General features: G+C 40.6%; 1 protein-coding gene across 4 annotated transcripts in view; it reads left to right on the top strand.

Annotated features, from left to right (window-relative positions):
* SEMA4G (semaphorin 4G) overlaps nt 1-11,187 on the top strand; it is a 408,621-nt gene extending 397,434 nt beyond the window's left edge. For 3 of the 4 annotated variants that reach the window (XM_030202836.1, XM_030202839.1, XM_030202837.1), the window contains 2 exons: nt 5,108-5,169; nt 10,276-11,187. In XM_030202836.1, the coding sequence (XP_030058696.1) occupies nt 5,108-5,169; nt 10,276-11,111 (898 nt within the window). In that variant the 3' untranslated portion in view covers nt 11,112-11,187. The remainder of the gene's footprint in view (nt 1-5,107; nt 5,170-10,275) is intronic. The other variant, XM_030202840.1, reaches the window with a different exon arrangement.
* The last annotated feature ends 17 nt before the right edge of the window (nt 11,188-11,204 follow it).

Raw genomic sequence — 11,204 nt, forward strand, 5'->3', positions numbered from 1 at the left:
GGATTTATCCTGATTACATCGGAAGCATAAACTGGAAAACAACATGAAGTTAAATTTACATTTTTTGAACTTTACTCGGATATCCCATATGACACCGATGGATCTTTCTAAAATATTTAGGAGAAACTCTGAAACTGCCACCTGAGGTATTACCACCACTGAATAGGGTTTAATCTACCCTATATGAAAAAGCGAGCTGCAGGTGAAAGTACATCTGCGGTTTCGCCAGACAGTTTGAATATAACTGATATATTGAGACCTCTTTAGAAGTAGTGCAGGACCAAGCAACTCTACTTGTGTCGTTTGTTTTTGAATCTGATAGAAATCATGTTTTAACTTTATTTTTTCAACATAGACTTGAATTGTTTTTGGGTCAAAATGTATGGTGTTTTCCAGATGTTTGCAAGAATACTCAGGAAAGGTGGAAGCAATTCCTGGGTTTGCGAATGAGAGTGATTCAGAATAATGGTATTTTCTTTTTGAGATTTCCTGCAAAATGTGTGGTGAAATTTGATAATGTGAGAGATATTTTCTGTGACCCTAAGCAATTGCAGTCATTTCTTAATAACAAATTTCCTCAACTTGTAAACCCTAGCTAGTTAGGTTATAATGGTTACTGAAACGAGTTATATTTATTAGGTCTGGATTGGGGGTCTTTTTTCTTCTTCTTAGGGATTGAATTTTTAGTTTATTCTTTTTTATTCCTTCCAAGTTTTCTGGGGTTCTAGATATTGGGGACTAATGGGAAGGGAGAGTTAATTGATCTAATGTGCGTGGGGGTGGGGTGGGGTGGGGGGGAGTTTCCCTCTATCCTTTTTTTTCTTCTGTGAATGATGTAATTATTTGTTTCCTGATTTCTGAACAAGTGTATTTCTTGTATTATTTTGTCAAATTTATTACGAATAAAAAAAAAATGAATCTGATTTCTTTGGGTGCCCAGAGAACTGGATTGAGGGCACATGGTAGATGTAGTTGGATTTCAGCAAAGCCTTTGATGCAGTTCCTCACAGGCTGAAATTAGGATCCAAAGTGGTGAACTGGATTAGAAACTGGTTAACTGATAGAGTGGTGGTAAATGGAATTCACTTGGAGGAAAGAAAGATGAGTACTGTAGTGCCTCAGTGCACAATATATTTGTGAACAACATTGCCAAAGGGTTAGAAGTCGAAATTTCCCTTTGGGATGATACGAAGATTTGCAAAAGAGTGGACACCCCAGAGGGAGCAGATAACATGAGAAGTGGGAAGAATGGGCTAATGTTTGGCAGTTAAAATTTAATGCAAAGAAGTGCAGAGTGATACACTTGAGGTGTAGAAATCCAAAAGTGCTCTGTGTAATGGGGGGGGGGGGGGGGGGTGAAAGGAGTAGGGAAAAGGCCTAGTGGTTGGCACACCAGATCTAGAACCAGCTAAGCTAGGTTCAAATCCTCCTGCTGCTCCTTGTGATCTTGGGCAAGTCTGTTGCCTTAGGTACAAAAATTAGGTTGTAAGCCCTCTAGGGACAGGGAAATACCTAGTGTACCTGAATGTAGCTCACCTTGAACTACTACTGAAAATAGTGTGAACCAAATCCAGAATATGCACAGAGCAGGAGAGGAGCCTTGGGAGGATCGTTTCTAGAGCTGTACCGAATAGCATATTTTACTATTTAACCAAATACGAATAATGAAAAATATTATTCAGCCAAATACCAATAATAGGCATTGAGCTTTAACATAACAAATAAAAGAAGCATCGTGAACTCGGAGATCAAGTGTTTATTTCAGTAGGATTTAGCACAGTAGAGCCCGGATTATTCGTATTCAAATCACTATTTGGCTGAATCAAATACGAATATTCAGTACAGCCCTAATTATTTTGCCACTTTAATATCCTCAGATACTTCTCTGGCTGATGTTGAAAGCGAGTTAAGTAGCTGGGAACGACTGCTGCACTGGTTAACTCGTGTCTCGGCAGATAACTGGTCATTTTCAGCAGCATTTAACTGGTTATTGCTGTTGAAAATGTCCAGTTAACGCTGAAAAAAAGCCAGTTAGCAGGCAAATAGGGCCACATAAAAAGCAGGCCTATTTTTGCCTGCAAAGCTATGGTGGTTAAGTGTTGAAAAAAAAACTGATATTCAATGCCGATCACCAGAAATGGCCCAGCATTCACTATCTGGGTTGAACACCGGCAGCAGGCAGTCAAAATGCTGCCTGCCACTAGCTGAATATGAAGGGGTGGGGGTTAAGTGACAAAAGCGGTGGCCATAGACAAGAAGGATGCTAGGCTGCAAGGAGAGGCATAAACCAGCAGAAGAAAGGAGGTGACATTGCCACTGTATAAGACGTTGATATGGCCCCATTTGGAGCATTCAGTTTTAGAGACCATATCTCGCTAAGGACGTAATACTTTTGAAGTGGTTCACAGGAAAGTATAGGATATGAGGAGAGACTTGAAGACCTGAATATATATGCCCTAGAGCCCAATCCTTTGAGGCACACTAGTCCCATCAGGTTTTCAGGATATCCATAATGAATACACATGAGAAAGATTTGCATGCGGTGCCTCCTTGGTATATGTTTGTGCAGCGCTGCGTATGCCTTGTAGCGCTATAGAAATGCTATATAGTAGTAGTAGTAGTAGTATATAAAGCTATGTCATGCATATTCATTATGGGTATTCTGAAAACCTGATGGGACGGAGTGCTTTGAGGACTGAGTTGAGAAGCATCGGAGTAAAGGAGGGACATGATACAGATGTTTAAATACTTAAAAGGCATTAATATACAAACAAATCTTTTTCAGAGACAGGGCATCAGTAGAACTAGAGAACGTGAATTGAGGTTGCAGGGTGGTGGACTTAGGAGTAACATCAAGAAATATTTTTCACTGAGAAGGGAAGTGGATGCCTGAAATATTCTCCGGTGGAGGTGGTGAGGGCAAAAACAGTAACGGAATTCAAAAACACGTGGAATAAATACAGAAGATCCATATATAGAAAAAGGATTGAATCAAAACTTGAATTTACAACTTGAATGACCTTCACACTTTAAATAGGGCATAGAGGGATGTAAGCTACTACTACTACTACTTATTTCTATAGCACTACTAGACGTACGCAGCGCTGTACACTGGACATGAAGAGACAGTCCCTGCTCCACAGAGCTTACAATCTAATCAGGACAAATGAGGGCTAAGGGAATTATTAAGGTGGGAATGATAAAACATGGGTACTGAACAAGTGAGTAAGGGTTAGGAGTTAAAAGCATCAAAAAGATGGGTTTTTAGCCTAGGTTTGAAGACGGCCAGAGATGGAGCTTGACGTACCGGCTCCGGAAGTCTATTCCTGGCATATGGTACAGCAAGATAAAAGGAACGGAGTCTGGAGTTAGCAGTGGAGGAGAAGGGTGCAGATAAAAGAGATTTACCCATTGAACGGAGTTAGAGGAGTATATGGAGAGATAACAATGGAGAGGTACTGAGGAGCTGCATGGATCAGCAGGTACAAATCGGACTGCCTTGTGGGCAGACTGGATGGACCATATAAGTCTTTTGCCATCAGTTACTATGTTGCTATAGCTCACACTGCTCTCTTGCCAATATGCAGGCAGAAAAAAGGTCGGCACAATATATTCCTCCAGTCTAATCTAGTGAATTTGTTGTTACATTTGTACCCCGTGCTTTCCCACTCATGGCAGGCTCAATGCGGCTTACATGGGGCAATGGATGAATGCTACAGGCTTATACTACAGAAAGATAGCTTTCAAACATGTACAAAACACACAGACAGTGGATCCAAAAGAGTCCTCTCACAAGTGGTGTTTTCTTAAACAAGGTCTTTATTTCAAATCAATAAAAGCAAACCCGACACGAATCGTGTTTCAGCCGTAAAGTCCTGCGTCAGGGGTCTATTGATTTCCAGTATAGTAAAAAGCTCTTGCAGATGAAACTGACAAACAGTTAACTTCTTGCTAACTGAGAAATCACGTACAGACTCCTCTGTCCATAACACCACTTGTGAGAGGACTCTTTTGGATCCACTGTCTGTGTGTTTTGGCTTTCGTTTCTCCTGTGGAGAGATCACCCACCTTCTGTGGGTGTTGGTTTCAAACATGTACGACAGTGGTAAATTTGAACATTAGGGATTCTTATTTCATCAGATTCTTTGGGAGAAATTAGTGTTTTATGATTGGCCTGTGCCCACCCCTACCCCCAAGATAAACTAAAAAAATTGTCAGAGTTTGAAAAAAATGTCCAGAATAGAAATAGAAAACTTGGTGGGGGGAGGGGCACAATCATCAAGCAGAACCAGCATTTTAGTGGCATTAATTCTTTCAGACAAGAGACAGCCGTTTTCTTCCATCTGCTTAAATCGGTCTTCATTTCCTCTAACAATTTACCATGATTCTGCTAGTGCCAAATTATTTGGTATCATCACTCCTAAATATCAAAATTTATTATCAACCTTAAAATCATGATCAGCCAAATTAGAAATGTTGTTTTTACTTGTCTTCTGCAAGGCATAAGATTAGACTTTGCAGTGTTAAATGAGAAACCAGACATCAGCCCAGATCTACCAGTCAGTTTCTAGGCATGTTGAAACAACATCAGAAATGTTGCATTTTCTATGCAGTTTCCTATTTTTTTTAAATGAAATGAAACTCCAAGATTCCAGAGGGGTTTCTCATGTTAGTAGCGCAAAGTATTTACAACTCTTAAACCCAAAATAATAAAACAAAAAAAAGATTTAAATGAGTTGGGAAGTACAATGAAAGATTATTGTCTGCACACATCTGTCAGTTTCATAAGAGGAAAGAATTTTGGGTCAGTCAGATATATCTCCTGTTCCTTTTGAGGCTCCCTCCTTTCAGCTACATAAGATACCCTCATCTCATTTAGCTTTCATTTTGATAAAAGATGTTTTCTTCTGCTAGAAACTGGAATGTTTGAATCGTAGCTCCCCTTCCTTGTAGAGAGTACAGCTTTATCTCTTTCCATCTTTTGATGTATGACTTATAGAGCAGGCCCTGTGCCATATTGGCTGTCCCTTGAATTGTCCTGCCTTCTCAATGTCCTTTTGTATTAACCGTGACTTTTCATTAATGTGGCTGTTTTTATTTCTTGTAGGTCCCAGATGACACAGGACATGCAGAACGGTAATGAAGGGTGCTTTGATGTTGCTGCAGAGGGTAAATGCATTATTTATTTCTTTAATGTACACTGAGGCTCTCCTGCAGAAAACGAAATGGTCTTGTAAAGGCAGAAGACATCGGCAATGCTGTGTAGTTAACCTCCCAGTAAAATAGCGGCTTGGAAAGGGGAAAAATTGGGGGGAAAAAAACATAAAGAGTACTCTAAGAATTCCTGGTTCTTTGGAGTTGCAGTGTAATTCTGTGGAGAACTTTTAATTTATATACAGCGAACTGTGTGTGAGAGGGCAGATGACGCTGCTACCTTGCTAAGTGCGAAGGGGTACTTTCCTGTCCCCTCCTCCCTTAGGCAACATGTACCTTTTCTCTACACCCTGAGCAGCAGCCATTTAAAGAGTTGTATTTCGTCTTGCAGAATGCTGGCAAGGTCTGTATGAAATGGCACAGAATGTTTTTAAGTGCTCATCCAGCACTGGTAAGGAAAAGTTCACCTAGATATAAGCTAGTGTGCCTAGTGTTTAAAATCATCAGTGGTTGTTGTCTTCTTGCTCATGTTCAGCTATTAACTTTCCCTGTGGCCTGTTCTGCTTTCCATTTAGATAAATACATAAGTTTGGCCATACTGGGACAGACCAAAGGTCCATCAAGCCCAGCATCCTGTTTCCAGCAGTAGCCAATCCAGGTCACAAACACCTGGCAAGATCCCAAAAAAGTACAAACCATTTTATTCTGCTTATCCTAAAAATAAGCAATGGATTTTCCCCAAGTCCATTTTTATAAGATTAGGTTTTCCTACTGTTAAAAATGTTCATTTAAATGTTTCATGAAAATTCCTTTACCTCTCAATCAAGCAAAATCTGGAACTTGATCCCAATTCAGATTCGAAGTGTACCTAATTATTTACAGTTTGGGAAAACATTAAAGACCTATCTATATTTTGAGTTTGCTTAGCAAGTGTTTTGTTGTAGCTGACTTTGTAACCCGCTTTGATTCCATTTCAGCATTCAACACTTTGGGGTCCTTTTACTAAGCCGCGGTAAAAAGTGGCCTACGGAAGTCAGGGTGCGTGTTTTGGGCGCATGCTGGGCCATTTTTTACCGTGGCTGGGAAAAAGAGCTTTTCTTTTAATTCATAAACATTTAATATAAGGAGGGTACAGAACTGCAGGAGACTAATACTCCAACGTGAGTCATGTTCACATTCCTGTGTCAGGGAGGTTTCCAAAGTCTATTTGTTCCAAAACATAATCAGCATTTTAAAAGCACTTTTCTTAGATACCTGCTTCTCTCTATAGAATAGGCTTAAAATAGGCCCCGTAGCCAGGGACTATAGTGTGTGCCCCTGTTGTAGAATTGTCCTCTAATTGTGTAAGTGCCATTTCCATCTTTGCCCCATTCTCGTGCTGGCCTGTTTTTCTGCAGGTTTTATCTATAGGAGCACTGAAAATAGATGCATCAGTTGCAATGAATATCAGGCCCTCAGATGTTACAGTGCTGTTTGCAATAATAATAATAAAATGCATTTTGAAGTGTTATTAATGAATTGGAATGTTATTGGGCAGTTCTATAAAAGAGTTACATATTAGCTTATTTTTTTAAAAACTTTCATGGAACAGGATCCTCTTCTGTAAAACAAGGTTGAGCAACCACAGTCCTCAGGGGCCACAATGAATATGTATAAGATCCATTTGCATACAATGGAAGTAGTACATGCAAATCAATCTCATGGATATTCACTGTGGAAATCTTGAAAACCAAGAATATTAGAGTAAAAGGGTATCTATATACTTAACATTTAGGCACTTGCATTTAAGCCAACCATAGTGATGAAAATGTGAGCACCTACATGGCACAGGAATGCGTGTAACTTAGTAAACATCATATACATTGCAAGTATGTCCTGCCCGTGCTCTACCCCTGCATATCCCCCCCCTTGCAAATACACTCTATGTAAGTTAAGCGGATATTTACAGAAGAGCACTAAGTGCCATGCTGACATTTATATGCATAAACATTGGTCATTTTTATAGGGTCCAATTCAAATTAGAATGGCACATATCATTCGTCAAATGACCAGTCAGATTGGCCAGTTCATCGTACTTTCAATATAGCCAACATGCACAGACAAACAGATTGACCACATGGCGCTTGGCTGTTACAAGTTGGTTTCACTACTACTACTACTACTTAACATTTCTAGAGCGCTACTAGGGTTACGCAGTGCTGTACAAATTAATAACTAAGGACGGTCCCTGCTCAGGAGAGCTTACAATCTAAAGGTTTCAGGGATTGAGTGGTTCTTAGATCTGCATAAGCCTGTCTAGTCTGCCAAATGTGATAGTGCAGTTCCCCAGCTGGTCTCTGGCTTTCTGCTCACATCTTTACAAGTAGGGATCGTCTATGCTTATCCCCAAGCTTTCTTTAAATCTAATAGGGTTCCCTCCCCCCATCTCCACTGAGTTGCAGTTCCATGCATTTATCAACCTTTCAGGGAAGATCTATTTTCATGACTTCATCCTGAGCCCCTTTCCAAATATATACACCTTCTTCTCTCACACAGACATGTACATCCTTCAAAATTGCTTCCCCGCCCCCAGCATTCTACTTTCACTGGCACACATCAACGTTTCTCTTATCAACACCACCACCTGGATATTTCCTTATTCTCCCCCCAATCGCAGCGCAGCCCTTATCCTCTCAGCATTTCACTTCTTCTCACCATGCCATCTATCCCCTCTGATTCCTCCCCACCTCCTGCAGATTCTTACCCCCTCCTCCACTCATTCATTGCCTGTCGATTCTTCTGGCAACAATCTGTGAGCAGAAGTAGGAGCTGGAGAGCAGCAGGGTCTTAAGCTCTGTATTACTGTTTTACTGCCCTGGGCCTGACTGTCTTTGAATGATGTGGGATATTATCCTACCATGTGGTTTTAAAGAACCAGTCAGGACAACAGAGGTTATGGTATGAGGTATCACTGCTTTGTTCTCCTACTGTAAGGCAGGGTGGAATGTATGGTATGGGAACATTTCATTGTAGACACTTAATCAACTTGGTACTTCATCACTTGACAGGATTGCTTCATCATTGAGGACATTTCATCATGCAACACTTCATCACATGTGTATTCAAATTATATATGTGGAAAACTGGCGGCAAATGGGGAGGTGTTCTAATACACATCCGCACCTGTTCTTTTGTACCTAAATTTGAGCCTCGCTAAAACTTATTACATATGAAATTTTTATGAGTCTCGTATTTAGGTGCAGAAGAACATCATTTTCATCACCTTAATATGCCACTTGATCATGTGACACCTCACTGCCACAGACATTTCGCCACATATTCAAGATAAATGTATTCAGATTATATACATAGAAAACTTGTAGCAAATGGGGCAAGCGTGCCAGTAATTGCAACTTTCTTGTGCATGTGTCCAAAGGAAACTGGATGAGCCAGCACACATTAGCACCCGTTTCTTTGTGCCTAAATACGAGCCTCGCCAAACACATAACTGAAGCCACACATCCCTGATTCTCGTTCCTGTTTTATCTACACAGGACTCCAAGATACTTCCTTGCTTCATTCCATCACCCCGTTCCCAGCTTTCCCATCTCAACTGTGATATGTGCTGTGTGATTACCTGCCGGTGATGAAGTGTCATGGTTTTGACCTCTCCTCGCCTTTGTGTGCAAGTTTTCCACACATAGTACATATCACATATTGCACAATGAATATTTTAAATGTAAATATCTTTGCTAAATTTGAAGTACAAGTTTTCTGTGTATATGATTTGAGTGCATTTAGCCTTCTACGCTTGATGGAAGTGTCAGATGACGAAAATGATATTTTATGTGTAAATATAAGCCTCGTGAAAATGTTATGTGTAAGAAGTTTTATCGAGGCTCATATTTAGGTGCAGAAAAACAGCTGCGGATGTGTGCTGGCATGCCCCCTCCACTGCCGTTTTCTGCACATGTAATTCAGATACATTTAGCTTAAATACATGATGAAATGTCACATGTTGAAATGTCTCTGTGATGAAGTGTCAGATGATGAAAAGTCACCAAACCAAAATGTAGAGCCCCATAAGCACCTACTGTCTGGCCCCTGATTACCTGCAGTTCCACCAAGATTATGGAATTCCATCATAAGGACCCAACTATACCACCCTTTTCTCAGCCACAGGAGATAGAGAGCTGGGGTAAGAAATGGGGACCGCATGGCTTATCTTGTTAGGGCATTGTGCTGTCTGATGATATATAAATTAATCATGTGCAGTAGATTTTGTGCAGCTGGATCTGAAAATGTCACCAGCCATGCACCTGCTGTTCTGCCTGTGAGTACATTTGAGATGACCTTCAACTTAATTGGAAAAGCAAACATTAAATTCTTTGTTAATGGTCTGCAGAATAACAACAGCACATACCAGTTCTAACGAGAATAATCAAGAGATGGAATTAGTGTAATTTATAAACATTTAGATAAGGGGTGGGCAACCTTTATATGCAGAGAGCCACATGAATTCCAGTACTACCTCTAGTGGGCTGCAACGTTATGTAATGTCAGAACCAGACATGCACAGAGCTCAACAGACCTTCTGTGATTAATAAATAAATAAGTAAACATTTAACTAAAAACAATGGAAACAAGCTATAGAGTGGCTATTTTGAAAATATTTGTAAAATACAGTATTTAAAATTGCCAAAAATCTGGTTAATGATGTTTTCTATGTATACTTCCCCATGGTCTCAGGGGCCACATTAAATTCAATGGCAGGCCGCAGGTTGCCCACCCCTGGTTTAGATGCTGTTCCATTAGATTTTAATTCAATGGCAGGCCGCAGGTTGCCCACCCCTGGTTTAGATGCTGTTCCATTAGATTTTAGTAGAAGACGTGCAAGGTTTAGTTTTGTGATAATTGTGTTTGGTGAACAAAGTTGCTATATCAGAACCATTTCATCATTAATGTTAAATTTTATTTCTGTGGCCATTTTCCTCTTCTGCAGAATTGTAAAGATACAGGGATACTGCTTTGTAACACAGAATAAATGAGTTTATACACACACAGTATGTACGCACACATACATATAAGTTGTAAAAACATTAAGTTGATCTGTTGTTGTTGTTTTGTTTTAATTATTTGCAGCTCCTCCAGTACAGAAGAACCGGACTGTTCTGAAGGGAGATGACGTCCTCTTGCAGTGCAACCTGAACTCTAACCTAGCTAAAGCTCAGTGGATGGTAAATGGTACAGAACCACTGTTGGATGTTGAATCACACTTTCGAGTGGGTGTTGATGGACTTCTAATCATGGACACCCTTCCAGAGCACAATGGAGAGTACAGCTGCTACACCGAAGAGAATGGCTTGCAGTCCTTACTGGCAATTTACATCCTTAACGTCCTCATGGAGCTGCCAAAAGAGAAAGTAGATCTGGAGCCCACTGTGGTAATGGTACAGTTGCCAACAGCAGCAAGTCGGACATCCTCTGACATGGAGTTTGTCTATATTTCCATCATTACCATTTTGGGTGGCTTGTGTTTAGTCCTAGTGGTTGTGTTGCTTTATATGTCCTGCCTGCAGAAGAGGAAGGGAAAGTACATGATGGGCAGGTCCCAGGCTACAAATGTGGAGCTTCAGACTGTTTCAACCAACTTCAAAGACAAGTCAGACGGTGGCTTGAACAGCTATAGTGATGGCTGCCTGCAGATCATACCTGGAGAGGCACCTGCAGCTTCCCCCACAAAAAACACCCCACCCCCTCCACCCCCACCCCCTCCTCTCCCATCTGAGTTCACTAATGGGATCACCACCTTGCCCAACATGTTGAGGAAGATGAATGGCAATAGCTACATGCTGCTTGGTCAGAATGAGGAATCCACATCTCCTCTGTACAACTCCTTCACAGAGGAGCTCAGCAAGTTCCTAGAGAAGAGGAAACGCACACAGCTGGTGGAAAAGTTAGATGAAAGTTCTGTTTAAAGAGAAAGCAAAGAACATTATTGCAATCATTCATAACTACCTCATTAAAAAAACACTGACTATGTACATTTACCATATACATACATATAAATG

This window comes from Microcaecilia unicolor, chromosome 5 (genome assembly GCF_901765095.1).
Source record: "Microcaecilia unicolor chromosome 5, aMicUni1.1, whole genome shotgun sequence".
Taxonomy (NCBI): domain Eukaryota; kingdom Metazoa; phylum Chordata; class Amphibia; order Gymnophiona; family Siphonopidae; genus Microcaecilia; species Microcaecilia unicolor.